Source organism: Amia ocellicauda, chromosome 22 (genome assembly GCF_036373705.1).
Source record: "Amia ocellicauda isolate fAmiCal2 chromosome 22, fAmiCal2.hap1, whole genome shotgun sequence".
Lineage (NCBI taxonomy): Eukaryota > Metazoa > Chordata > Actinopteri > Amiiformes > Amiidae > Amia > Amia ocellicauda.
The window spans coordinates 14,633,928-14,661,835 of NC_089871.1; the positions used below are offsets into that span (position 1 = coordinate 14,633,928).

A 27,908-nucleotide genomic window follows, 5' to 3' on the forward strand; every position below is an offset into this window, starting at 1 on the left:
TTATGAAAAGGCCATGGTTTAGGAAATTATGAATAAATTAAATGTTCAATTAACAAATTGAGAGAACAAAAAACAGCTGGGTAAAGGGTTCTCCAGGACTAGGATTGCACTGGTCTAACTGGAAGTTTAAGAGAAAGCGCAAAGGTGAATACAAAGGTCGTGTTCTTGTAGCGCACATTTCCGCAGTTCTGCGCAGATATGCAGAATCCCACCGTTCCCATTGGTGGAGCCGCGCAGAACTGCGGACATCTGCGCCACACGAACGCCACCAAATATCAACATATTAGACACTGCGGAGGCGGGGCCTGTAATGGCGGGAGAATAGTAATCACAATCCTGATTCACGAAGGGACAATACGTCATATTCGTAATCGATCGTCCACATAAGGCTATGGGGGTGGCTAGGACGCTACGTAGTTTAAGTTTGCTGTGAAGATGGCGGCGGCGACGGCAGTTCCTGCAGTTTCTGCAGTTTCTGTCGAGTCTGAACTGGACCGAAGTGGCACGGAAGAAGAGATGAGGGAAAATGTCACGGAGGAGGAGTGTAGTCCGCAAGCTGGGCCGGCGAGCGCCACCTCGCAGACCCGGCTGGCCAAGCTGCCTCTCTCCCGGATCAAGACCCTGATGAAAGCTGACCCAGACGTCACGCTGGCCAGCCAGGAGTCCGTGTTTATTATCGCTAAAGCTACAGTACGTTGATCACGAAACTCTCTGTTTTTGTCTAATGATAAATGTAAAGTGTATGGCTAATATGTCAGTCTATGATAATCCTACTTGACAGTTTGTTAGCTTTTATTGACGTATGCGTCAGAACGTAACAACGTCACTCACAATCGACTTGCATTCATTAACCAACTGTTTAAAACATGTGTGTTTAACTGTATCAAATGATAACGACATCGTAATTATTATTAATAATCATCATCATCATACAAATCGATTGTGTAATCATCAGTACTTTCAGGAAACATTATTTTGGCTGTTAGGTCGTGTACACGAAATATTCCATAAATTGCATTAAGACATAGTATTATAAATTATATGAAGCAATAAATGGAATGGTATGTGCATAGAAAAAAGGCTTAACTTGCAATCTTCATATTATCAATGTTACTTAACACTTGTTTTGCATTATACTTAAATAAACATTGAGACATCATGTTATGAAATGTAGCCAAACTTAATTCGGAGATTAATATTTTCTTTTTTTTTTGTGTTATTAATGGATGGATATTCTCTCCCTCACAGGAGCTGTTTGTTGAAATGATAGCCAAAGACGCACTTGTGTATGCCCAGCAAGGGAAACGAAAAACCCTTCAAAGAAAAGATCTGGGTAAAATTCTAGCACACAATTAGACTGCATATAAATGTATGCATGTGATACAGAGCCCAAAACTACTTTGTGCATATTTATCAGACTACATTTTGTCAAACTAAACCGGTTTTGTTTTTAATCGCCAGACAATGCAATTGAAGCCATTGATGAGTTTGCTTTTCTTGAAGGTATGTAGTGAATATCCTTATTGTCGTATTTCAGAAGTTTACAATGTAGACGTATTCCAGACTAGCTTCTCTTTTTGAATTTGTTCAGAATGTGGGCTTTAAACCAAAGAACAATTTAGATGTTCATGGAACCAAAATCCTGGTGAATCCTACTGCAATAAACCTTTCTTCGTAATATTTAAGACAATTGAATTTGTAATATCCATTCACATAAGGGAGAGTGTTTCTCCCCCTGCAGATATATAGTGTTTATTTAATCATTTTGATTCTTGTGATGTTTTTCAGGTACTCTGGAATGAAGCGCCCACTTAAGTGACCTCTGTCATCATTTCAAGCAAAATAAACTTCACTTCACAGACTAAAACGTCTGCTTTTGAAGACCCATGCACAACAGTCCCTGCCATTTTGTGTACAGTCTTGAGTTGTATGTGAAATTAATACAACCAGATTGTTTTATTATGTAAAGATCATTAAGAAACAAGTCTGGCATTTGATTCGCAAAGTAAAAACTATTATATTAAGAGTTTGGTGCTGGACAATAGATTGAAGACGCGTAGGTTACGATCTGTTGAAGGTTTTGCATCCATGTATATCCATTTTAAAGAAGTGATTTGTCTTCTTCAGTGTTTAACAGACGTAATCTGAGTTGATTCATTTATACTATATATTATTTTGCAAAGTGTACATTGTGCTGTATATATTTTGAACAATTATGTACATTTTAAGCTCTTAATAAATATTTTTTTTGTATTATTGTAACTGTGCTTTGCATGACCTCCCACCGTGTAAATCCGTGTCCATGCAGCATTGGTGTTAAAGTTTTGAAAGCCCGTTGGTTCTTGAGTGATAGATTATCATGTACAGTGGCTCTCAAAAGTATTGAACCCCCTTGGACTTTTCCACATATCATTGTTACAACATGAAATCAGAATGGATTTAATCAGGAGTTTATGCCACTGGTCAACACAGAAAATGTCCATAATGTCAGAAAATAATTGTCTAGATTGAAACATGGCCTACATTTAAGAATCAGTCTTTACTCTTTTAAGCTTATTTCACATCTATGACTAGAGGCTTTTATTCAGTGCACATCCACACAACTTGGCAACAACCAAAGCATTGCAAACCCATTTTTCTGTGAGTGGCAGGAGAAAAAGCAATGTACCAAACCCACAGTCAAAGCAGTTGTTAATTTGGGGCTACAGAATAACATAGTAGTTGGCGTCTGTGTGCTCAGGTGATGATGCACTTTCAGGAGCGGTGCCTCTCAGATGCTTGCTGAGCATTTGCCAATGACCCTGATTGACTGTGGTGGCAGTGGGCGGCACGATTCCACCATCAGCCTGAGCGATGACACCGCTTTCTGACGCCAAAGGTTTCACGTGGCTATAAAAGCCCCCACTATCATTATACTTGAAGAGGACTTGACCCACCTGGGCTTTTCTGTACTGTGGCATGCGGTCGTCTTCCTGGCCTTCTGCAAAGGTACAAAAGGCAGCCAGGAGTTTTAAGGGGTCACGTTGGGGTTTTGCAAAGCTCCTTATATTGCCATCTTCATCAAGGCCAGGGGAGGGCGCCATCTCGCTGGAAATGGTCTCCAGGGAGTTGTAGCTGACAGGGAGGCTGTCTCGTGAATAGTCTATGTCACTGCTGTCCATGCTCTCGCAGCCGGAGTCGCTCCCGTCTGCGCAGTTGCCGGCTTGAGGCCCCTTCCCGCTCTCCAGCATATGGGAAGTTGTGTCATCTTGGAAGTCTGTCTCTGGGAACTCCTCCCAGTTCTCCTCGCTCATCTCTGGAGAGCATTTTATGCTGTTGTAGGTGATGCCCAAGTCACTGGGCTGGCCACCCTGTTGGGGGTTTAGAAAAAAGGAGGGACTTGCATAAAGTTTTGCTGCACTGAAGAGTATGACCCTTTGTAATCAATCATTGTCCAAACCTATTTATATGGTGAGACAGTACATGTAATATTAGTCCTTTACTCTCCTGTAAGATAGCACTTTACAATGTTTTATCATACTTCTTGCATTTCTAGTACTCGTATTATTTTGATTTCCCCTTTGCTCCCTTTCCCGTGGCCCTTGACTGTGACCTAACATCTTGTCCGCACTTAGCTTTTACAATCCAGGATGTAAGACCTAATTTATTGTATTCACTTGTGTACACTGGAATTTGTATAATGTATTATGCTTTGAATTTCATTGTATTATGTAAATCTGAATTAGTTTGAATGTTTGATGCCTTGTACTGAACTGTATTTTTGCACTTTGTATTGCACTTCGTCCTGGAAAAGTGCATCTACCAAGAAATTAATAATAATAATAATATGGTTGGGCCAGAATTTCAATCTACTCCAGTTTTGACAAACATTAAATTAGTTAATTTGTGCACAAGACAAAATACTTCATGTATGAGGTATATGCATATTATGGTTAAGACAATGCGTAGGCAGTCATGACACACTAGAAGCATCCTGTATAAGTACCGTACCCACAACAGTTCCATGTTAATCCCAGTAATTTTCGGCACAGGGATTGGGGGCAGGAGCACGTGTTTAATTCTGAAAAGCCAGATAGCAAATAATTGTATATCACAAAAAAAATATTTTTTCAAGTTACTGGTACATTAATGACAGTTGTCCATGTCTACACCAAACACCTTAATATAGATGTGGCTTTCAGCACTTAACAAACAGCTAAAGAAGTTTATACGACAAGTGGACAGTGGTAGCCAGCCAGTTCTTTAGTTAGTAAGCCCCTGGACAGTCGAGTTAGTTTGTGCAATGTCTAATTCAGAGCCGAATCATTTGCAGAGACTTACCGAGTCCCACTGCATAGCACGTACAACACAAACAGAGACAAGAAAACAGCCAGAGGAGGCAGCACTGTGGAGGCCAAGGAAATAAACCCTGAAAAGAAATCAACAGGAGTCTTTAACATCCTCACACATTTATGTAGGAGAGCTGCTGTCTAAGAGGTACAGATGTGCTTCCACTTCAGCATGAGACACTCACAAAATTGTCTTGAGAAAAATCAAATCTAGCTTTCAAACTAATAGTTATAATTACATTTCTGTAGTGTACCCCCCTGCCTTTTCATGTGCCTTTTCAGTACTTTATTTTGACTTTTCAAAGAAATGTATCCAAATATAACCAGTAATAAAGTCAAGGAAAATCAATTCCTCTGTACAAAAACCTCCAAATGTAATCTATATGATTGATTGTGATACAACTCAAACCAAAACAAAACGTCAACTTTTCATTCTTATTTCAATCCAAATCTGAACATCATCCTAATTTAGAGTCTACAATTCCTCTAGCATTCACACCAGCTTTGAAAAAAATATTACTGGGTCTAGCATTTGCTTTGGCGCCCCCTTGAGGCCTCACCTGGAAGTACGGACAGTGGTCTCCTCTGAGGGCTGAGAGAGAAGCACAGCGAGTCACTGAAGGTGCTGAAGTTGCCCTCAGATTGGGGTTTGCAGCGTACCTGTACCTCGTACTCCTGTCCTATTTCCAGGGCGTACAGTGCAGAGGAACGTTGCAAAATCACAGGGCCCTGTACAGGAGCCAAGGTTACAGACTGCTTTAGCTTTATTTAAACACAAAACTTTTACTGGTCCCCCAGGATTGAAGTCAGGACAGACTGGACTCAATAGTGATCAGGCTACATAGCCCAGGTGTTATTGGTGCCATATATTTCTGTAGCTTTCTTAGCATTTACCGATCAATGACACATGTATGCCTTACATACACACATCAAAAGGTACTAGTATGTTGATGTCTCTTTGATGTAATTGTACTGTAAACGTCTTCAGTGCCTTTGATGCACATATGTATTGCCTATTAGAAAACAAAATGTCAAAGGAAAAACACAACCAGCACTATTAAGCTTCATAAGCACGGACCGACAACTAAAGCCATCCCAAAGCCATTATTTTGCTACGCAGAGGGACAAATGATAAGCAAATAATGTCAGCTTGACTGCTCTTTTGAAGGCTGTCTGTGTGTGTGTGTTGATATATTCACATTATTAGGTTAATTGCCTGAAGTATTATTCCATTTATAAATTGCAGAGTTTGGAGAGAAAGGGCTGCGAGATGTAATTTCGGTTAAGACCGCAATATAGAATATCTGTACTTCATTGCTAAGCAACATGATGTTCAGCAGACTTAATTGGCATGCTAGTAATTGCTTTGCAAATAGCAGCTACTGGTGCATTAAGTGCTGGTTTACCATCTCACTCCTGAATTCATACAAAAGTGAACAGTGCCTTTCAGGAGGTTTTTAAAAATGCCAGGCATTTGGGCAAGCTAAGAATATATTAAGATGCATCTCTCTTGATTTTTCCCATAATAAACTCTGTAGCCTATAGATGTTTAGACACTTTGATATCTCAGTCTTATCATGTGTCATTACAACTTCCCGAATGTACTTCTCTTATTAATTGCCTCCTCGTTTTCAACTTCGTCCCAAAATTGAAGACTGTGCTATATAGAATCATTAATTACACAATTATCATGATGGTTGTAATATGGATAACTCACTATAGATCAATGGGATGGAGTTGTCCAAGTAAATATAAGCTTAGACGTATTAAAAAATAAAAAAAACTCCACGTCTAGTCAATACACAAATGCAAAGAATCAGTAACACACTGCACGTTGATGTCAACATATATTATTGTGCAAGTAGAAACAGAAGTCTTCAAATCATTACTAAACTGAAAAATAAATGACAAGTTGCTCATGTTGCTTTCAATAAAAGTCATCTAAAGCAACTGTTTAACTTGAATTTACTGAACATCATTAGTACATGAACCGAGTACAGTTAGAACTCTATAACAATCAGTCCGATTGACAGCAGTCATTGTGCGGACTCACCATTTTCCACTTCTGGTTTGACGTCGATCTGAAGCGGAGCTGGTACTGCAGGGATATCCAACCAGAGCTCACATCAGCAGAGGGGGGCGGAGCCCATTTTATTATGACATCCGCATAGTGGGTGGAGTCAGTGGCATTGAGACGGGCCCAGTTTAAGAGAACCGGAGGATCCGGCTGCACTGTGAAGCACACAGACAATGGATGTGAGCGGATGAGCTCCTAATATCAATTACACCGAAACCCACAGTAAAGGAAAACTGTGATTGGTCACAAATTACAGAACAAGTACTTTTTGCTTGCTAGGAATTTCTTACTTCCTCCAAAGTGAACCCTGCCATTGAGGATGGGGTTTATAATTTACAGCGAGGGCAAGGTTTGGATTTGAAACAGGACTCAAGGAAAACATCTTGAAAGCATCTTACCTGAAACACCTGATGGGTTAAGTAAAGTTTGTAAGAACAATAAGGATTTAGTCCTGCTTTTTTAATGGAAAATCACCAGCCCCAGTTCTTTTCCTCACAGCCTTATTAAAGATTTCCAATTCTAAAAACTGCCCAGTTATGTTGTACTATATATACCTTAGACAAACCCCCAGATCCTACAAATCCTTGGTAATCTGGAGAATGACTTCCAAATCCTTCAGTCCATTTGTATCATGTAGTTTCATTGTAACCCAGACGGTGAAAGACTCGTGTGATTAGTATAAGTATTGCCGCTAGGAAAAAAACTACAGATCAGAATAAACATTTTTTGAAGGCAATTTAAGTGTAATGCCTGAATCTAAGATGGCTATGCAATCTGGATACAGTGTCTGCTGAGACCACTCTGAGAAATCCAAGCTAATTTCCTCCACGACTCATCTGGGATTTGGATGGCCGATCTTTAGAATAGAAGAGACTCGACATGCAGACTAGCTCTCCCACCCACCTCCCAGCCCTCTGTTACAAACTATCTCTATGCACAATCCTTACGGATATTGAGGATGTCGATGGAGTATGGCTCTGAGGTGACAGATCCCCACTCGGTTTTGACCTCAATCAGAAGGCAGTAGCCCGTCCAGACAGATGTGTACAATTGGTTAAAGTAGCAGCTGTTCTCCCCAGATGTGACATAGTCCGGGCATTCTTTGAGCTCCTGACACCCTCTGAGGGGAAGGAGAACATAATTAGCTGACCATAAATGTTGTTAGTGAAGTTTCCATGACAGTGCTGTAGGACTTAAAGAATACTTACGATTGGGAATAGAGCACTTTAAAGGCTGGAGTTCCAGACACATTACCATAGAGGCCAGGGTCCCACCAGCAGCTGAACGTCTCCTGTTCAGGTGATCTACAGCCAATGAAGAATGGTCTTCCATCATGACCTGGATGACCAGACACTGAGGTCAAAGGTGACCATCTACCCTTACCCTTACCCTTTTTTTTCTTGTATACATATGGAACATAGAAATTGGTTTAAATGTTCTCAACCTCACTTCTTTGTTTCTACAGCTTATACTGGAGCAATGTGATCATCCATTCTCCACAGCAGACAGCCCTATTTCATACATACCAGAGTCCGAAGAGACCAGCAAAGCCAGTGTAACTGTGGTGGCAACGAAGACAACAACCGACCTCATTCCCTCAATGAGCTTGCCATTGGTTGTAAAACAAATCAAATTCCATTAAAAACACACACACACACATCCACACAGAGACACATACACACACAATACAGTAATTTAATCTCACAAGAGAGCCAGGTGGCCAAGTCTTCACACATCTGCAAAATGTGCCATGGCGGACAACAGCAAATGAGTTAATGATGCCTTGTTTGAAAGACATCAAGAGAACTGGATTTTCCATAAATATTTCTTTACACTAGAACAGCTGCAGCTCAGACAGTTAATTTTCACCGTGTTGAATGCATAGTGCCATCAACATCAAAGATCAACTTCAATACCTTAGTTTCTACACCTACACAGGTATCCACATCACATTGACTCTCAAACCATATACACCCCTCTCAACTGTGGCAATCCCCGGTAAAACAGTATACAACAAATGTGTGCAGCTTGCATAAACTGACAGAGCACCGACACAGAATCAAAGGTAATGCTGATGCTAGAGATGAAAACGCAGGTGTGCTACACTGTAAGGCATGGAAAAGAGGGTGTTCAACAACAAACAAACAAAGAAACTGACCATGGCTTTTGAAAAAGGGAATTAAAACACAATATGAAAGCTTAAATAGCCAGACAGTTTTGAAAAAAGCCTACCTGAGTCTGACAGCAGGGAGATGTGTTGGGAGTACAATCTGCTTAGAAGCAGCGTTCATGCTCCCCCTCCCCTCCCCTCCAACAAACCCACCACACACACACACACACACACACACACACACACACACACACACACACACACACACACACACCTCACCATTTTTAATGCTCTTGATCTGCTTTAAGTTATCAATTTTCTATTGCAGCATCTCACCCAGCTCTGAGGTATACAAGCTTTCTGCCTTCGCTCATTAGGTTCATGCAGATGTCACCAATCAGCATCAGTCAATCTGCCAGTTAACAAAATAACATGTGAAACGATTTCCCCATTGGCATTCGATAGCACGTAAATCAGAAGTCAATACCCCAGATAAGCAATATCTGCCAAACTCTAGCAGAAGGTTATGAGATACAGATGGCTAGTTAAATAAGTCAGGGAATTTATCAGGGAGAATAAGCTATTTGTTTATTTCACTTTAAAAAGAACCTCAGCTCCAGTATTCATCTTTCCTAGGCACAAATATTGGAGATCATAACAAGAGATTGAGGTTCCTGTTGTTGATTGTGACCTTGAGTGGGTACACCTTTCAGTGTCTTGGGAAAAACAAGAGGCCAGAACTTGTAAAAAGGATACTAACTCTAGATTTGGTGATTATTCGCACACACTGATAAAAGCATGCAGTGCCATCCCAAAACACTCCTGATGTCATTTTTTATTATTATGATTTCAAAAGAACTGCACACTGAAGAATTCCAAGCATGCCGATATTGTTATTGCTTTACGTAAACCCCTGCAAGCTGACACACTTACTTATACTGTCTGTGGCTCAGACGAGTCTGTCTGTGGCACACTAATGATACAGACTTGTATAATTTCCTCTTGTTTTCTTTTCAGATGTCTGTAATATTGTCTCAGGACCCCCATTCTTCCACATATTTTATTACAGTCCTTGCTATGGTTTTGTTTTTCTGCTCACACAGTCCTCTGTCACTAAGAAACACAGCCAGACTCCAGGGTTGGAAGTACTTAATAATGGAGTGTAATATGTTCTCATCAGAATCCCAGCAAGACTCGCATAATGGCCTTCTCACCTGCCAGGCTGCTGCAGGGGCCCAGGTGGTCCCAGAGCATTGCATTACAAATACTTCAGAACTCATGCTGCAGAAAGACATCTGCATTTTCAAAAAAAATAACACAAACGTTTTCAACTCTCCTGGAAGATTTTACCAGTCTACATCCATCCATCTGTCCATAACCCATAACCACCAATAACAAGCTCAACCCGGCAGGACCAGGGTGCAGAGAAGGGAATATGCATATGTACTTTGATATACATTTTATGATGCTTATTTTGCACAATATAACTTTTTCCCCATTTCCTTTTAGAATGGGAGTCTGTTTCGTGCCAACTAAAATGAATAAGCTGCATATATTCAAAGTTCCCAATCCATTACCCCGTGCTCCTTGCAAAGCACACAACTAAATTAAGGTTATCGAAATGTTGTATGAGCTGAAGTTTAAATATGAGGCAACAAGAATGGAAACTGCGGCCCATAAAAGGCTTGTTTTCCCATCCCATACACTGGAACTGTCAGCATCACCTTATAAACCAACAAAACTAAATAATTCAGCTATTTCAAAAATGGCCTGGCTTGTCCTTTATGCTTTTGTTTCACTCCATTTGGAAGCAGCTTTGGCATAGATGTGAAGCATTTTCAAAAAGCAAGGTCAGTTCTGGTTCCTTTAAAGTCTCTGATAAGGTGCCATGATTTAAGCCCTGGTGCCCTCCTTTGAAGCAAAGTTACTCGGGAGGAAAACTGGCCCAACTGCATCAGTAACCCAAAACCATGAGTTATAGTCCCATGTCTTGAGTGCCTGCCATGTTTAGCACTGCATGATTGTTTGAAGCCTCCCTAAAACATTCCCCTTCAATCAGAACGATGTGCTTTGAAACTTGGACCAGTGAACCTTCATGTGAAGAAAAGCCGTAAGGAGAGGATCTGGTCTTCTTTTTCCATTCGTTAAAAATAAAACACAGGGCTGGTAATCCATCCTGGTGAAAGAATTCCAGGCACAGTAAAACCTGGACAAAGAAAATAATACAATACAGGAGTGCCCTGCGTCTGCGAGATCACACGCTTTGTACATTTCGAGAGTGTGGCATGAGATCAAGCCAGCTGGATGGGGATTTATATAAAGCACAGATATTCATTTCTGTGATGGTGTTTACAGTAAGAGTTCCCAGACCTTGTGTAAACTCTACATCGGGATTAGAATCTGCTTCATTACAGAATTTCAACAGGACAACCAAAAACTTTCCTGGAGTTATTTTATTACTTGAAAGACGACTATGGGTTTAGTCATTCCATACTGTATTTATATATTACATTCATATACCTCCTGGAAATTGAAGTTTAGATCTCAAACATGTCCTAGATAGCCTTGCAGGGCATGCTTTAAGTTTTGGATAGTGAGTTGTGAAGAGGTCTCTGCCTCCTGTGTGGCTCTCCCAGGAAGTTTATCAAATTATTATTATTAGATTGTCTGTACCAAAGGGAACACTTTTACTTTTACCACCTAGCAGGTCACTGGACTTCAACACAGTGGTTGTATGTCGTGATTACCTCACCCAATTTTGATCTTTTCCAGTTGTTCAGTGTAAGGTTTACACTGATCTCTTAATAACCCCAAAAGATGTGCAGGAAATGTCGTCCGGCTTTTGGACCACTTTAAGTCATGGCAGAGGTATGTTTTCGCAGCTGCCATGTTGCGAGCTGATTTCTGCTCTGGTGGATTCTTGCATGCTTTCTCCCCGCACCTGCTTGTGGTTTGAGGCTGTTCTGGACGGTCTCAGGTGTAAGTGGGGAGCCAGGAAGAGGATGCACAGCCGTCGTGGCTGGCAGGTACAGGAAAGCTGCGTGAAGGGGTGCCACACTCTGCCTGAGGAGGTACACTGAATGTTTGTTTTTAATATCAAAACATCAGCGGGATCAGTGCATCTTTCCAGAACGTCTCTGTTCAACATCAGGTAGCGTGTGACAGTGTCTAAACCCATATGTCTACATTTCCACCAACACCAGCCAGAGGAGGGGGGAAAGATACATGCGGTCTGTACATCTGTATTGTTGTCTGACAGCAGGAGAGTTTCAAAGACTTAAAAGCATTCAAACGTTTGCAAACAGATTCACATTTTGTTCCTGTAGTGCACAAGTACATCTCCAGTGTCTAAAATATAGTTGGAGGCTTATATTACTTATTTTGATAAATCTGTCTATCCATAATTTATCATTTAATTATATTCGGATCTAAAGCTGAACAAGAAGTGATGTTACTCTAGGGCAGGGGCTATGCAGACTAGAGTCACATGGGGTAGGTTTTTTACAATGTCAGATTTCTTTTAAATTGGGAGATTTTATATTGAGAGGCCTACTAAATAATGCAGAAAGGTTACCAGGACACTAGGAAAGTAATTGCAGTACATGAAATACCATTTGAGTGAGCTACAAGGGATTTGTGTTGCTATTTAAGAACTTTTGAAGATTTTGGATTTCTTCCAGTGCAGGCTTTTTGATGAGGTCCTGACGTGATTCGACAAGGAAAAACATAATCCTTTAATCGTTAGACTGCTCAAAGGGTAGCCTCCAAAGCAAAGATAGCTTCAAATGAATTTTAATGACACCCCATCCCCCTCCTCTTCCCAGAGCATACTCTTCATAGCAGCTCCAATGTCTGTGGAGTGGTCTGTTCCGTTTTGTTGTCGACTGCGCTCTGAATGGTAACCTTGGTCGGCTTTCAGTCCTGCAACAAAGAGCATGTAAATCAAATCAGAACCAGCTTCATCGCCACTTAATTAAACGACTTGTAAGCGGTTGCCATGCTTGTCTATCTCACATAAACAAAACAAAGTGGACACACTGAAGCTTTTCTGATTTCTGTGTTTTTGGAGTGCCAGCTGAGACAATTGGACCAGGCAGCGGACAATCAATATCCATTTGAAATGAAAACATACAGCAGTACCTGCTCACAATATCTCCTCTTAGATAGGTAAACCTTCTGCAACTGTGGTAAAATATCCCATAGGCCCTGCATCCTGGACAAAGCTACTAGACACTGCTGGGTTTGTGCCTGATCCATTTAGTGCCTGGTATTGCGTTGCACACCTGTGATCGCTAACTCAAGGCTGCTGGTGTCAACGTGGCAGGGCTCTGGCTATCCAACACTGACTGCTCCAGAAACCAGTAGAAGAATAGGAGTGGCGACCCTTGAAGAACCTGAATCTAAACTCCAGTTCAGTCTCAGTCTGGCCAACCTACATTTCCCCTTCTAGTTTAATTACCTCACTTCTCCACCTCATCTGCTGTGTAGTGCAAAATAGCCTCCGCACTCGAGTACTAGAGGATTGTTGTCCTCTTCAAAGCACCTAGGACCATAATTACCATGCACTTGTGTTATGTAGAGTGACACGGAAATACCTCTTCTGAGTAGGCAGAGGGAGCCACTTGAGACTATTAAGGACAGCAAAAATCGAGGAAGAAACAACGAGGCCAAGAATGTCTCAGCAGCAACACGGCGGGATATTTGAAATAAGAACAAAGGGAAAATTAAATAACATACTAATAAGAAGAATAGAGGGGAAAGAAATGAAACCTGGTGATGTAAATTAGCCCATTAACTGGCCCTTCTTCTGTGACTGGAGTAGTTGCAGTTTGACTTTAATGGAAATTAATGTCAGATGCTGGAAGCAGAGCACAGGCCTTTTTTGGGGGCGGCTTCAGTATTGCTCTGCATGGAAACCTTGATGAATTGGCATTGCCTTGAAATGAAAACATAAATTGCTGACATTCCAATGGCTCTTTAAAATAAACTGGCACCTACCACAGATGAATTTATGTACATATAAAATACATAAAAGGTAGCCATATAAATCCCTGGAGACCTGCCTTGTGTCATCATGTTCTTTAAACCAGGGTGAAAAAAGGAAATCAGCCACACTAAAAGTGTCACAGAAAGTGCAAGGTTTACATGCAAAGCAGGGCGCTGGAAACCCACATTCCAAACAGGTACTGTCTTCTACCTCTCGACCGCGGATGGAGGAATGCGCCGAGTTACAGACACGCCTCGTTACGGCACCGGATGACAGCCCCGCGCAGTGCAGAAGCACCTCAACAGATGCTGCGTGTCTGACAGGCGAGTTTTCTCCCCTGCGCGATCTCCGAGGCAGTCTTAATAGCAGGACACACCTCGCTGGTTCCTGAACTCCCCGTCGCTTCCCGTGGGCTGCCATAAAGGTGACTCATTAACTCGACTGCTATAAGAAGCACTTTTGAGTGGGGAGGAGAGACAGGAGAGCCTACAGGGGGAAGCTGGGAAGGAGGCAGACTCAAGAAGAGAGAGAGAGAGAGAGTGAGAGAGAGATCACAGTGGATTAATCCAGGAGGGTTCACCATGTTTCTACAGACGATAGCAATGATGTTGCTCACTGCCTTCCTTCTCCAAGATCTGGAAGGTAAGATGAATCTCTGCAGACCTTACACTCCTGTCTCTTGCGAGTTTTTCCTGCCAGTGAAAAGGGCGCTGTGTCGATTGCAGGCAGGATTTGGATCTGAGCTGAGGGAAGGGAAGGGAAGCAGATGGCAGGCAGGTAGAAAGAAAGACGCAAGTAGCAGAACAGGGGGTGCAAGCAGGGGTGCAGGAGGAGAGGGAAGGGGTTTGGGAGGCAGCAAATATAGCCATGAAGAAGGCATTTGAATAGGGAAGCTGAGGTTGACTAACGGGCTGAAAAAAATCATGTTAAAAGTGTGCAATAGTGATGTAAGACATACACAGCACAGGAACAGCAAAATGAACAACTAATGATACATTTTGATACTGTATCTGTGGCTATTGATGAGGGCTAGGGTGACAACTTAATAGTTTTGCTGAGAAGAATATCAAATTAATTTAAAATACTTTGGCAAGGGGAGGGAGGTCACTTTGTTTGTCTTTCTGAGTTTGCATTTCTCTGAGTAACTAGAGGACTGTCAGTCTAGTGGTACTCAATACTGTTCACACTTCACAGACTGGAAAGTGAAGAAATAATACGTTATCTCATGTGGCGCCTGCCAACAACGTCTTTGAATAGTGTGTGTGCAGTGGGTGTGCCTTTACATTGGCGAGAGGGAATAACACATTCTGTCATCAAACGGGGCGATTTGTCAGCTATCATTTAACATCTGGATAACATCATAGACATGTAGAACAAAGTCAGTTGCTTTGCAACACTGAAGCAGTTCAAATCCCCCACATACGGGCTACAGCAAGACAACATAAATTGGATTAATATTGCAGAGCAAGAAAATCAAACCATTTTCATTGATTTACACTCATCATTTGCACACTTGTTTAGAATCCACCATAAATGGCATATATCAGTCAGGAAAATGAACAGTTTTCACAACAGAAAGCCGACAGAGACCTTATGACCACAGACTACTTCTTGTGTTCATCTCTGTTTGCAGGAGGTTAATGGGCACATAATAGTGTGTCCATCACTATAAATGAAGACTAAGTACTTATTGGACACCACTGGGTATAGGACAGCCACAAATGGCGACTGCAAAAATACAAGTATTTCTTATTAAAGACAACTTTGTGTCTGGATATTGTGATGGATAGTGTAATGGATATTGAATTCACAAAGTCAAGTGAAAAAAAATGTAAAACTATTTATTTACGGCAGCTTGGAAACATTTGTGAATACAGAGCATCCTTTCTCTTTATTTCCCTAGCTGTTCTGCCGCCAATTCTTTGGACCAAACCCATCCCCAGTGCTGCATTTCAATCACAGCGATTCCACCTGTAGGAGTTCTTGCCTCCGCACTTGTTGGATCGTGGTTCCTGTTTTTGTTTCCACAGCTAAAGGTGTTCAGATGCAGAGGGACATCCAGTGCTGTATGCAGTACTCCAGTGGGAAGATCCGTGCGAAAGACGTGGTGAGATTCGAGGTGCAGACAGAAGGGCCCGACTGCAGCATACAGGCTATCATGCAAGTATTTCCTTGTGTTGCTAAGCGAGCAGAGAGACCGAAACTAGGTCAATATTACCTGTTTTTAGATTCCAACATGGTTAATGATGAAGAAGCAAATTCAAGAATCAGCAGTATTGAATATGAAACTCACTGAAATAAAGAGATATACTGTGGTGATAAAAAATGTCAAGAATGGCGATCGAGTGCAGTGAGGTAGCACCACTCTATTGCCAAGACACTCAAATGTGGTCACTTGAACTATATTATGCTATATACTATATGCTATATGCCAGGGGTTCCCAACCCTGCTCCTGTAGGACCCCCTACCCTGCTGGTTTTTGTTCTAACCAAGCTCTCAATTACTTAATTGATCCTTTATTGAAGAAACAATCTGCTGAGATTTGACTTTTTAGATTGTATAATACAAGATCTGTTTCTTTAAGTTCTTTATACAATTCTATACTTAACTTAAACCCCCTACTGTTTAAAATAATTAAAAGGCTCTGATTTAGGAAATTATTAGTCAAATTAAGGGTTCAATTAAGTAATTTAGAGCTCGGTTGGAACAAAAACCAGCAGGTAGGGGGTCCTCCAGGAGCAGGGTCAGGAACCACTGCTCTATGGTATATTTCTGCAAATACTACTTCTGAACTACCTCAGTATAAGAATATATACTTTGTACCATGCTCTTGTTTAAGTTATATATATGATATGTACCCTTTGTTTCTTTATAGAATGATTTGAAGAAAGTTTTCAAGTCAGTAACTGTAAGGGACATACATACATACATACATAAAGGAAGGGACTGCAACAGTTACAACATATTCCCCAGCTGGTTACCTAGCGTAATGTCCTACCTATGTCACTGCAGATTGTACACCAAGCGTGCGGTCAAGTGTGCTAATCCCAGGGACCAAAAGGTCAAGCGGTTACTGAGGAAGCTGACGCAGAGACAGGGGAGCAAGGCACACCGGACAATGTGGCCCCAGTCACAGGGATATCTGCCCATCACCGCTGAGGTAACGCCTAACAGAGAGAAAATAAGACATCATCAGCACCATCACCATGAATGTACTGAACCCATTTTAAGCAGCTGGGTCCCCCTGAAAAATAAAGCTTTTCAAAATAGATTGAGAGTTGGATTTGATCAAGATGTGTGCAGAGATTCTATGGTTTGCATTTGAAACGGTATAATAATGCCCAGTTTGTGTAATTGAGCCTTTTTTTTTCTCCTTAATATTCACATTTCACGTTGAAACTCCACAGTTATCCGTTCCATGCAAGTGTTGTTTATTATACATAATCAATCTTGCAAACCGAGCTCATTAATCACAGAACTGTCATAATGACACACCTGCTTCAGAAGCAGCCAATTCTATTCTGCTTATAGCGACGATTTCAACACCTGCTGGTTTTCAATCTTTCTGCCCAGATATAGAGCAATAACACCACAGCAATAATGCAACAAAAAGCCTCAGTGCGATCACAATATTCCGCCAAGGGGAACAGGTAACCTGTTAACTTAATGAGCTTTTATTTTAACGTTTACATTTTCTTTGTTCTTTCAGGCAATATAAACACACATCGGAGGAGAGTCCCACAACACCGTCAACAAAATAACACAAATAAGCAAAGTCTGGTGTCTCCCTGGTTTACTTCCTTCTCTCCTTCAGTTTGGGCCTAACTCTGTGTACAAATACCAAACGCAGTCTATCTCATCCTTTGTTCCATATGTAGCAACGTCCCTGTTATATGAACATATTAAGTTATCGCTGTTGCTGACTATACCAAAGTATTGCTGGTGATGCTGTATTTAATTGTGAAGAAACTATTTTATTAACTATACGTGTCAAATGCTTAGCCTCTATAGCCTAGGATTTCCAGTGGTCTTCATTGCAGTGCAGATAAACTGGGGATAAAATAAACACAACGGGGGGGGGACATATTAACCCATTCTTTATATTTTTTACACGTTATGTTTTTTTTTTGTTTTTGTTTTTTAATAAACATGAGTTTTTTTAAATCCCACAGACTTTGATGAATTTTGTAATGGCTTGATTTTTAACTTGAATTGAATACACTCATTTCGTTGTTTTTTTCCAACATACAGTGACTCCAGGTGGAGAAATTGTGTCACTGCAAGTCCTATAGGCCTATCCTTGGTTTCTCATTTTGGAGGTTGGTAGATAGATTGGTTTGAAAGGCCAGATAAAGCCTATCAACACTGACAAGAATCCGTTTCACAATGCAGTGGATTCCAGCAACGAGGCGTATTCTGTAATGATGTCACCAACATAAGAATGTGTAGTTATGTCTGTCAGGCTATGATTACATTTTAGCATTTATGTGCAGCGTAGATCAATTTCCCTGCATATATCACTCTCCAGAAGACAACATTCTTTAACATATAGCTCTTTCACATTCCTTTCGTGTTTGAAAATGCTGTTGTTTCTCGCAGTGGACTCTCGAAGCGGTCTTCACAATTTGACTCAACCAGGTCATTCCACAAGGCTGTGGGGCATTGGCCATTTCTTTGTTTGTTCTTTGACTTGTTTAGCAATTCAGCAAATGGCTGTTTTCATTTTGCTGGGCTAGCAATTAAGCACTGACATTCTTGGAAACAGACATAATGCATTGTGCCTGTGTGTGCTTTTTATAATGAAAGGAACTAATGAACCTCGTTGTAAGTTTTGATAGCTAATATGTGCTAGTTGTTGTTGATATATAGTGACATCAGTGAACTCTCTCTTGCTGTCGTGTCACAGCCTCCAGGCGTTGAACTAGGAAAACTAAACAGCTTTTCTTGTCTGCTATTAAACCTCCTTCGTAAGAGATATGATATGTTGTACTTACTTCCTCATTCAAGGAACCTCTGAATCAAATGAAGCAAGAAAAATGCAGGGCAAATAAATCATTTGTGGAATTCATCACAGTCTTTTAAGTCTGGTATCTGCCTGGAAAATGTCAGGAAAAATAATTGTGTCTGATGCTTCGGTTATTCCAGAACTAAAACAAACAAATACTAACGTTTTGGTCAGGCACAAACTAGCTCTCGCACAGATTCAATTCAGATAACAAGCTATTTTATTTTGGTTTAGCTGTTAATATTACTTGTATTTATTTAGCAGGGCACAGACATAAAAATAATTTTGAAAAACTACTGGGTAATACAATTCCAGCTGAATAAAACCATGGCTGCTATGCTTGAACACATTGTCTCCTGTTGCAAGAAAACTTTGAACTTCAATGTGATGTGTGATGTACCTTGAATATGCAGACATAACCAAACATATATAACATATTCACAAAGATACACTAAAGAGACACTTAAGGGGTTAAAAGGCAAGTTAAGTTAAAGTGAGTCTGGAAATCTTTGGAAGGATTATGTTAAAGCCACAAGAAAATAACATATTATCCAGAGCTGGTTAAATGTATAAATAATAAAAGAAAGGAATGTACCTAAGGCCACTGTATCTACCCATGTATATTTGTAGTCTTAAAAATATAAAAATGAAACCCCATTGATTTCAAGCAGAAGTTACAAATCTCAGGGCTGTTTTATTTTTTTGGCAGTGTGTTAAAGGTATGGAGGCAGAATCATTTGACATGGCCCTGCTCAAAACATGAGTTGCAGGCCTCCTACTGGCTCAAACATCCAGTGTCTTGTGTTCAGATGCCCCCTCAGCCCTGGCTAGTTTGGTTAGGCCTTGGGGGGCATAAGCGTTCCTGGCATCTCCTTTTAGAAGTTGGGTTTTCACTTTAACATTCTCCAACCTTTAGTTTTCACCCTCCAATTTGATTTTCAGGTTTATTTCTGCACTGCACTTTGATGTGCAAGCTTCTTCTGAGACACAAGGCTTCGGTGGTTGCCATAAATGTAATATAAAGAGAAGGCAAATTGGGTAAAGCCACTCAAAGCCGACAAAACGCAGGGAATGTGGTTCTGAGAGCTAGCTGAAGAGCTCTGTCATTATAATGCAAGGGTGTTAATGTCTGAATGCCAAGGTGTAACACCCTTGATCTGGCCAGTTCCAAGAAATGTGAAAATGGGTGTGGACTGAGACAAAGGCTTCAAAGGCTACACAGCAATCTATTATGAAGTCTACCGCTAGGATCACAAGCTAAGGTGTAAAGACTCCTTTGATAAATTACAATTTATTAGGAGTTCTTGCAATGCAGATTACCAAAATTGAAAGCATCTAAGAATCCTGATCTGAACAAGTCCCACTACAACTTTGGAGAGTTTAAGAAGGAGTTAAATCTGAGTTTTCGGACCTTAAATGTAAATTAAAGATGTATACACTGCTTTACTTTGGTTTTATATATTTCATCAAGTTATACTGTTTATAAAGAATTGTCCTTTTGGTTCCCTACATCATCAGTTTTGCATCTCAATTAAAAGATAAATAAAACCCCTAAAGAATAAAACAACTTCTCTACAATTCATAAACAAATATGGAAATATATGGAATTAAATATGGAAATATGTAACTTGATCTGGATTAAATCAAAACTTTCACCTAACTGCAAATTACAAAATCATTAGACATCAAGGGATTATACAAGTCTTTGCAGTCACTAATAGCCCTGCAGTTCTGATAATTTGAATACAGTAATCAATCAGTGACATTTTTTAAAGCCGTGTTAAAAAGCAATTTTTTGTAAGGGAATAAAATGGAGCTATGGCACCATGAATCAGAAACTACAAGAAAATCAACCTCTCATTTTAGTACAACCAGATTCTCTCCATAATAATTGCAATTTGTATTTTGTAAATTTGGTATGATTTCTTTGCTGATGAGACCAATGGAATACAGCAAGATGTACCTGTTAAATACATAAATCACCCAAAACAGAATCTATATATAACTTTTATTTTAAATTAAAACAAAACACAACAAGATTGCCCCATTAAAATGTATTTTTCTAGCCTCCTATCTAAACAGATCTCAACCTTGAAGACAAATATTGCAGTCAAGCCGTATTCATTAACTGTTAAGAGGAACGTGCTCACAGCCTGGGAGGAATGGCCATTTGGTACCGTGTTGAATCAACACAAGGGGGGTGGTTTGCTTTAGCTCAGGCCTCATGCTGCTGTTGTTTATTTGGCCTGCGAGTTTTGTTTCAAGTCAAGGTGCTAAACACCTTCTCCCAAGATAAAAGATTATTAATGCCTTCTGGCCCCTTCAAATCAGCACTGCTTAGGACCTCAAAGCTGCTTAAGCAGTTAATTAAGCTGAGGTGGGCCTGGTCAACACACATCTCCAGAGATCTCTCCAAACAACAACAAGAGAAACGCCATCCGAGGTGAAAACCTGAGACCTGAGGAACACCCTTTGATGTGGCCCTAAATACAGTCCCCCAGGCATTCGGTTTGGGGAGATTTGATTAGTGCTTTTACTCTGCAACACTTTGCTCCAGTGACATTTGTAATCAATATACAAGCCCAAGTGGGGCTGGATATAAATATCCCAGGTGTCCCCAGGTTGAAGGCATTCAGGATCTTGACAGAGGCCCAGCGTCAGTTTAACATCAGAAGTCTCACAATGGATATGCTGTTCCCGTGCCTGTTTCTTCTTGTGTGCTACTATCATCTTGCCTGTAAGTACCATGTGCTTTCGGGGTTATGTTTACAGTTTCTCCTGTCTAAGGTCTTCAGTACGTGTATATGCAGTTGATTATGCGATGGGTAGGGCTGTCAATATAACAATTTAGATCTAAACTAATATCTGGTGTAGAATAGAGTGAAATTACTGACATGCACATGAGGATTTGATGTGAAAACAAAGTGATATGAACACCCCCACTACATTTAGTTTTTTATTTGAGATTCTATAAGATGAGGTCATAGTAAGAAGTTGCATTTTGATTAATGTGCATCAATCAGTCTAACTTTTGTAGGCATAATTTGTTCTGTAAGACTAGTTTTCATTTCATATAGATTTTAAATTATAAAGAAGATCATGTTCTAACCAGATTGATCCCTTTTTAGCTGCTTGTGTCTGATGATTCCACATAAAGTAAAGGATCACGTACAACTTTTGTTTACATTTTAGTCTTACAGCTTTCCTCCATTTTCAAACCTATTGCAATGTAATCTTCACCTATTTTGCTGTTGTATTTATGTATATTTCTTGCACTATAACTTTGTAGTAAACAAATAACTTGCACAGTTTATTAATGCACTAGTATCTTTCGAAGAAGGCCACATTGGGTTAAGCTTTCACTGAAATTAATATGATAAAATGTACAACTTCTGAAGAAAGCATTACAAAGCCCTAGAACCTGAGGCTGTCCAGATGAATCGAAGACCTTTACTCAACAGAAAGTGCTGTAATTTGCAATTTTGTGTGTGTTTCAGTTGCTGCAGTGGTGAGCAGGCATGCAGGCCAGAGAAACCTGTTCAAAGACAGGGGCTGCTGTAAAAGACAGAGTCATTTCATTTATGTCGGACAAGGTAATAACCTTGAGTGCTTTGTGATGATCCGTCGCAAGTTGTTAACATCATAAGCATTGAAGTTGCTCAGTGGTTCATGTGGGATGGAAAAAATATCCTGTACAGCAGTAGGAAAAGGTTGAAATTCATATCTCACAGAATGAATTGTTCACTCCTTTAGCCCTATTAAGGAATGTTATATATATTTATTGTCTTAGGCATCAGCTCTACATCATTTATAGTTGAGTTAATTCCAATCAGTGTCATATTTAATTTGTTCTACTGAAAATGATGTACTCATTTCTTTCAAATGTTTATCAATGTTTTTCCACAATTGTATTTTCATTCAACCATTAAATATTAGTGTAAAACCATTTTCAAATAAGTGTATTGGAGAGAGTATCAAAATAAGACCAGATTTAAAAGTGTATGTGCTTGCTACCTGAATGTAAATAAAAAATAAAACAATATACTATTTTATGATATATCTATGATGTTTAAAACTAGTTTCTTATACTTTTTAAAGGAATTGATTATTCATTATTATTACTTCCAGTTTTAAAAATGTAATTGTTCATTATGAAGAGCATATTGAATGTGCTTTCAAATACTGACACAATATGACTGCTGAGCTTTTACTATAAAAACAAAACAAACCACAAAAAAAAGGTTGCGTACAGTTTGTTTTTTTCTCTGTGACAGATTATTTTGGGATGTTTTTGAATGCATATGCTCTACTGAATTACCTTTTCAGACATCTCGGGGAGCCCGGTCAGTGTAGATGTGGGGGTGTGCAGGACTCACTGCGGGGGACCCCAGGGCTCCTACGCATCGGGGTGGCCGGGCTACTCCAAACACGCCTCAATGCTGGACTTCCTGAGGAGCAAAAAGGTAAAACATCCTTCCACTTCAATGAATTGCAACTGCCAGTAGATGGAGCCGATTTGCCTCTTTTTTTGCCTCCATGATTAAATATACTGGGCCGAATTTATACACAGATGCTTCGGATGAACATTGTATATATATTTTGTATATATTACTTAAGCTGCTTTATCTGTGGTCTGTTTTACATTCAATAAAGATAAGCATCCACTTTATGACAGTTACCAAATGAATCAGTTTTATAGCTGAATTTGATTATTTATTGAAACTTAAATGGGCAAAGCATTTTATAAGAGGGTGGATATCTACCTCAAACCGTCAATAAAGGTCGACTTTAAGTCACATTATGAATTCATGTATTTATCATATATTAATCTAAGGCTATGAGTGATACATGTTTGTTTATCTTCTGGTTATGGTCGTCTGTACCATCAGGGGTCACTGTTACCCTACTACTTGCTTCACTTCGTTAATTAATTCTTCGCCTATTCAATTATCTTCAAATTAATATTAGTAATATAAAATATTATAGCTGTTCTTAATATATGTCGTATGTCTATTTAAAATTGTAGGCTATAGATAGGCTACTTTTAAAAATATTTACTTTCAACATCAGAAACCGAAATATGATTATTATATTCATTTCAAAGTAATCTGTTTATCATTGTTAATACAAATAACGGAGGCCTACTGCTCTCTCTCACCCCAGCTGCGCGACCGTCCCGCCCCTGAGGCCCCAGTCACGGCCGGGATGTTGTCGTCCTGCGCTGCGGGCTCTGGGTGCGAGTCGGCCGGGGTGCGGGTGGAGCGGGTCCTGCTGTTCGAGGGGCTCCGGGAGGTGGAGGTGATTGACGGGTGCCACTGCGAGCCCAGCCCGGCCCAGTGCGTCCGCATGCCGGCCCTCAAAACCTACTTCTTCGAAAGCCCGTTTGAGACGGTCGTGGACGTGGGCAAGTGCTCCAACCCCACCGAATCTCCAGGTTTGTGCATCATACAGGGATTCAAACAGATGTTTTCTTCTTCTTCTTCTTCTTCTTAGTATTATTATTATTAGTAGTAGTAGTAGTAGTCGTATGCCATTATTTCAACTTTATATCCACGTGTGTAATGTATCAATAGCCTATAGGACACTTGAGAATATTTAGAAACAAAATATCTCCCACAAAAAAGCAGAATAAAATCCCCTCTTTAAAAGCCTAATTCACGCAGGTAGCTGCAATGCAGTGTTATAATAATAATAATAATAATAATAATAATAATAATAATAATAATAATAATAATTACATACATTAAAGTAACATTTACAGCTTCTCCACCGACTGGATTGTTTCATCCAGATACAAATGCAATATAAAAAGACCCCCCCCCCCCCCATAGTTATTCAATTAATTATTCAATTAATTAATTAATTAATTAATTAATAACACTGGGAAGGGTGTGATTTTATTGGTTGTTGATGAGGGAATGTATTTTTTTATTTATTTGGAAAATACAGTTCCACAAGCTGTCTGGAGGTGAATAATGGTGATTTTTCTAATCATGTGATAAACAGCACAAGGGACATGTCGCAATCATTATTTACCTTCTCCTTCTTCTGCCAGAGGGCTTTTCGTGTGTCCCTACCAAGTTCGACTCTGTGCTGGTGGAGACCCCCAACAAGGTGGAGCTGGTGCAGACGGCCTCTGCCTGTGAGCTCAGGGAGAAGTGCTACAGGGTGCCCTACGTGGAGTTTTACTACGAGGTCATCTACAACTCCAATGGAGTCAAAGAAGATAAACTAAAGGTGAGAGCCAGTCTGAGAACAGCCCCTCGACTGGGTTACTGTGCACTGTGAGACCTACAGCACTATATTGTTGTCTGTATTAGTTTTTTATTTTATTTTGTATATTTAAAAAAAATAAATCACGACAAACATTGGCTCATCCTGTTGAGTAATAAAAAATAGGTAATCAATCGGGGGGTTGTTTTAGTTTTTTTCACACCAAACTCTGTAAGGGCATAGGACAATATATCTAGCCCTATAGGTGAAATTGACTCTCTGGGGTCCACTGAGAAACTATTGAATTATATGTAGGAATGTTCGAATGGATCAAACAGGTATAAAACAACCTTCTTCTTTTAACATCAAGAACATCCATTTGCAGCTGCAATCCACAGAGTTAACACACCTCTGTTTGAGTTTTTACTCTCTGTGCTTTTTCAAAACAGAAACACTGGAAGATTACTATAAATGGCCAATGATATAGTATGTCAGCTACTGTAGTGTCAAATCTGATATAGACTAGTTTTTAAATTATATATATATATATATATATATATATATATATATATATATATATATATATATATATATATATATATAATTATAATTATTTACCTCTATTAGAATTTAGAATTACAGAATTAATAAAGCACTTTTTTTGTATTATTAACTTTCCATTTTTGGTTTAAACCACAGACAATGTAGCCCACACTACAGGCATGGCTCAAACAAAATCCCAAATCAAGAAAATAATAATACCCTACAAAATAAACAGAATTGGCTTTTCTAATACTTAGTTGTTTTTTTTTAAAAGAAACACATTTTATCCTAGCACACAGTAAACATCAAAACACTAACAATATTCACTGGTCTTGGCTTTCTAACACATCAGTTAAACACATACTTAAATATGATTTTACTCTGGTTTCTCCAATGCATAACTGCAGTTCGCTGGCCTCTACAATGTGTATTTAACCTTTGATTAAATGCGTCAGTCACGATCTGCTAGACATGCATGCTACCAATTCACATTTATAAATCCATTTCTACAAGAAGAAGAAGTATTGTGTTTATGGTGTATAATATACATTGAGAAACATGTACATTTGTGTCATTATTTGTAATATGAATCTATGTGGCATGAAATAAGAATGAACAGTGTAGATTTTCAGAGAGTTTCGCAGCACGTATTTTCATTCCTGATGCGTGTCATGCCCTGGACAAAAGGTACAAGGAATGTGTACACAAATGGTCTCCTCGGGAGCCAAATCAAAGCACTTAAAATGCAAACTAGCAGCCCTCTAAAACTCAGAGTGCTGGAGACAGGGGTTTGCACTCTTGCATATTCACAGCCTGCTGAGATCTGATTGCCGTTTCTTTGTGTTGGTGATTTTACCCAGGAAATTGACGTGGGCAGATGTTTGGGAGGCTGCCCCTCAGGAAATCGCTGCCTGCTCAGGTAAGCACAGCTGTGCCCCCCACCCCCCACCCAAAGAGCCCCCCAACCCCCTCTCTCTGCTTACCCCTCCCCCAGTGCCACCCCTCCAAATGGTCTGTTTGCTTTAACACCAGAAGCTCATGTATAAACCTCACAGATAGGGCTTTTTCTACCAACCTCTCAGAGCTACCCACCTCATATTGAAATAAAATCTTTGTGTTATTTTCTCCTGTTTTTAGATCCTTCTGTAGATTTTTTTTTAAACAACCTAAACTTAAACATGTCATACAGGTGTGAAGAATTGCAAAGTGTTGTGACAAGTGTTTGCAAAGCAATCACTGACAGATTAAAGCAGTAAACAGATGTTCACAACAGCCTGGCCCTCTACTAGAAAGAGTACTAAAAAGGACAAGAAAAAAAGAAAAGAAACTGAAAGTGTAGAAGTGTTTGAACTGTTTGAAAAATCACCTTCATGTCTACAGAAAAAGTGTTATGCAGTGCAATTCATATTTAAACACCCCTTGTGAATGAATCAATTGGATTATTTTATCTTTTATTTCTCAGTGCTGTTACAGAAAAAAAACATCACATTTTGCTTCACTACAAAGAATCTGTTGCCCCACATTGAGGAGGTCCATGAAGATTCTCGGTGACTGATCTGTTCTTCTCTTTTCCAGGGATTCCACTCGCCAAGAGCAGTGCCTGGTGTGGGCAGAGGGTGCCGCCAGCTCCTGTGTGCCCCAGGAGTACGAGAGCCACGTATTCCGCAGCCGGCATGGGCACATCCGCTCCGTGCTGTCCATCTCCTCCTGCCAGTGCCAATCGTGAAGACTATGCCCCCTGCTGGAACCCCGCAGAGTACCCTGACACTTGCCTCAGTAAGGGCGAGGAGCATCCACCACATGGGAACCTTAGAGCACAAGAGCACAGATTACACAAACACTATAAAAATAGATCAGGATTTGACTTTACACGCAGTCTTAATCACAGTCTTTCTTAAGGGGTGCCAGGACTGAGCTTCAGGACAAGATTGAGGTGTATGTGCCCAGCCATGAGAGGAATCTCCCACAACCCCCTACAAGAAACCACCTTTTGTGTTATCAGTGTTACCAGAGATTTGTGAAGCTTGTAGCCAGTCTAAATCTGGACATTAATTATTTTTGAAATGTGAGTTCTAGCAAGGGAATTCTAGTGCATCATATGCTAAGATCCTTCTTTAAAGATGGTCACACATTTGTGTGATTTGAGTGGCACATGTCTGAAATACCCCATTGTTGTGTCCTGCTTTGTTCCACAAGTACAAATATTATTGTATAAGATTTGTAAGATATAAGATATGTAAGATATGTATAAAAGAGTTTTGTAAATACAATTTATCTGAAGAAAAAATATATGTGTCAGTGGAATTCATGGGGTAGGATCCCATGGAGAAAAAAGTGGGTTATGTGGTTTTATTTGAGTAATATGAAATAATCCTAAAATTAGATGTCAGAGAACTTTAGATAGAAAGCTGCAAGCACATTTATGATGCAACTTTCTCCATACATTTCTGTAGTAAATGTTTAAAGAGGAGACATTCCTGATGGATTAGAGTGAAGATGTATGAATTACATTGTCCTTAACTGCCTTTCCCCATAATATATAATTGGTAGCTTCAAGGCCTTCAAAAGTTAAACTTGCAATTTGAAATAATAATAATGTTCCCATATGGGTAAGCCAGTGGCCCAATCCTGGTTCTGGGGACCC

At 39.9% G+C, this 27,908-nt stretch overlaps 4 protein-coding genes and 1 long non-coding RNA gene across 5 annotated transcripts; 3 read left to right on the forward strand and 2 right to left on the reverse strand.

The window, feature by feature from the left end:
• The first annotated feature begins 381 nt into the window (after positions 1-381).
• pole4 (polymerase (DNA-directed), epsilon 4, accessory subunit) lies at positions 382-2,253 on the forward strand. Its single transcript, XM_066695978.1, has 4 exons — positions 382-690; positions 1,249-1,333; positions 1,462-1,503; positions 1,789-2,253. The coding sequence occupies exons 1-4, from the start codon at positions 436-438 to the stop codon at positions 1,800-1,802; spliced, it is 396 nt and encodes a 131-aa protein (XP_066552075.1). The 5' UTR covers positions 382-435; the 3' UTR covers positions 1,803-2,253.
• A 170-nt stretch (positions 2,254-2,423) lies between these two features.
• On the reverse strand, positions 2,424-7,998 carry LOC136718550 (growth hormone receptor). Its single transcript, XM_066696298.1, has 8 exons — positions 7,932-7,998; positions 7,614-7,743; positions 7,353-7,525; positions 6,382-6,560; positions 4,889-5,057; positions 4,321-4,408; positions 3,991-4,060; positions 2,424-3,350 (listed from the first exon to the last, which is right to left on the reverse strand). The coding sequence occupies exons 1-8, from the start codon at positions 7,996-7,998 to the stop codon at positions 2,703-2,705; spliced, it is 1,524 nt and encodes a 507-aa protein (XP_066552395.1). The 3' UTR covers positions 2,424-2,702.
• A 5,817-nt stretch (positions 7,999-13,815) lies between these two features.
• ccl44 (chemokine (C-C motif) ligand 44) lies at positions 13,816-17,672 on the forward strand. Its single transcript, XM_066696007.1, has 4 exons — positions 13,816-14,144; positions 15,533-15,662; positions 16,516-16,663; positions 17,213-17,672. The coding sequence occupies exons 1-4, from the start codon at positions 14,084-14,086 to the stop codon at positions 17,219-17,221; spliced, it is 348 nt and encodes a 115-aa protein (XP_066552104.1). The 5' UTR covers positions 13,816-14,083; the 3' UTR covers positions 17,222-17,672.
• LOC136718319 (uncharacterized) lies at positions 15,598-23,782 on the reverse strand. The gene is made up of 4 exons (XR_010805274.1): positions 23,667-23,782; positions 22,827-22,956; positions 16,502-16,670; positions 15,598-15,682 (listed from the first exon to the last, which is right to left on the reverse strand). It is a non-coding gene; the product is annotated as an uncharacterized LOC136718319 (long non-coding RNA).
• Positions 20,979-27,900, forward strand: pnhd (pinhead). Its single transcript, XM_066696006.1, has 7 exons — positions 20,979-21,245; positions 22,006-22,101; positions 22,835-22,971; positions 23,672-23,942; positions 24,564-24,745; positions 26,125-26,183; positions 26,840-27,900. Exons 1-7 carry the CDS (start codon positions 21,191-21,193, stop codon positions 26,988-26,990), a joined length of 951 nt encoding a protein of 316 aa, XP_066552103.1. The 5' UTR covers positions 20,979-21,190; the 3' UTR covers positions 26,991-27,900.
• The last annotated feature ends 8 nt before the right edge of the window (positions 27,901-27,908 follow it).

Coding starts and splice junctions, on each gene's coding strand:
- LOC136718550 (XM_066696298.1), bottom strand. CDS start 7,998: ATGAGGTCGGTTGTTGTCTTCGTTGCCACCACAGTTACACTGGCTTTG. Junction 7,744..7,931: donor GCTGGTCTCTTCGGACTCTG/GTATGTATGAAA, acceptor CTGGTCATCCAG/GTCATGATGGAAGACCATTC. Junction 3,351..3,990: donor TTAACATGGAACTGTTGTGG/GTACGGTACTTA, acceptor AACCCCCAACAG/GGTGGCCAGCCCAGTGACTT.
- pnhd (XM_066696006.1), top strand. CDS start 21,191: ATGGATATGCTGTTCCCGTGCCTGTTTCTTCTTGTGTGCTACTATCAT. Junction 21,246..22,005: donor GTGCTACTATCATCTTGCCT/GTAAGTACCATG, acceptor TGTGTGTTTCAG/TTGCTGCAGTGGTGAGCAGG. Junction 24,746..26,124: donor TCAAAGAAGATAAACTAAAG/GTGAGAGCCAGT, acceptor GATTTTACCCAG/GAAATTGACGTGGGCAGATG.
- pole4 (XM_066695978.1), top strand. CDS start 436: ATGGCGGCGGCGACGGCAGTTCCTGCAGTTTCTGCAGTTTCTGTCGAG. Junction 691..1,248: donor TTATTATCGCTAAAGCTACA/GTACGTTGATCA, acceptor TCTCCCTCACAG/GAGCTGTTTGTTGAAATGAT. Junction 1,334..1,461: donor CCTTCAAAGAAAAGATCTGG/GTAAAATTCTAG, acceptor TTTAATCGCCAG/ACAATGCAATTGAAGCCATT.
- ccl44 (XM_066696007.1), top strand. CDS start 14,084: ATGTTTCTACAGACGATAGCAATGATGTTGCTCACTGCCTTCCTTCTC. Junction 14,145..15,532: donor CCTTCTCCAAGATCTGGAAG/GTAAGATGAATC, acceptor TTGTTTCCACAG/CTAAAGGTGTTCAGATGCAG. Junction 15,663..16,515: donor TGCAGCATACAGGCTATCAT/GCAAGTATTTCC, acceptor ATGTCACTGCAG/ATTGTACACCAAGCGTGCGG.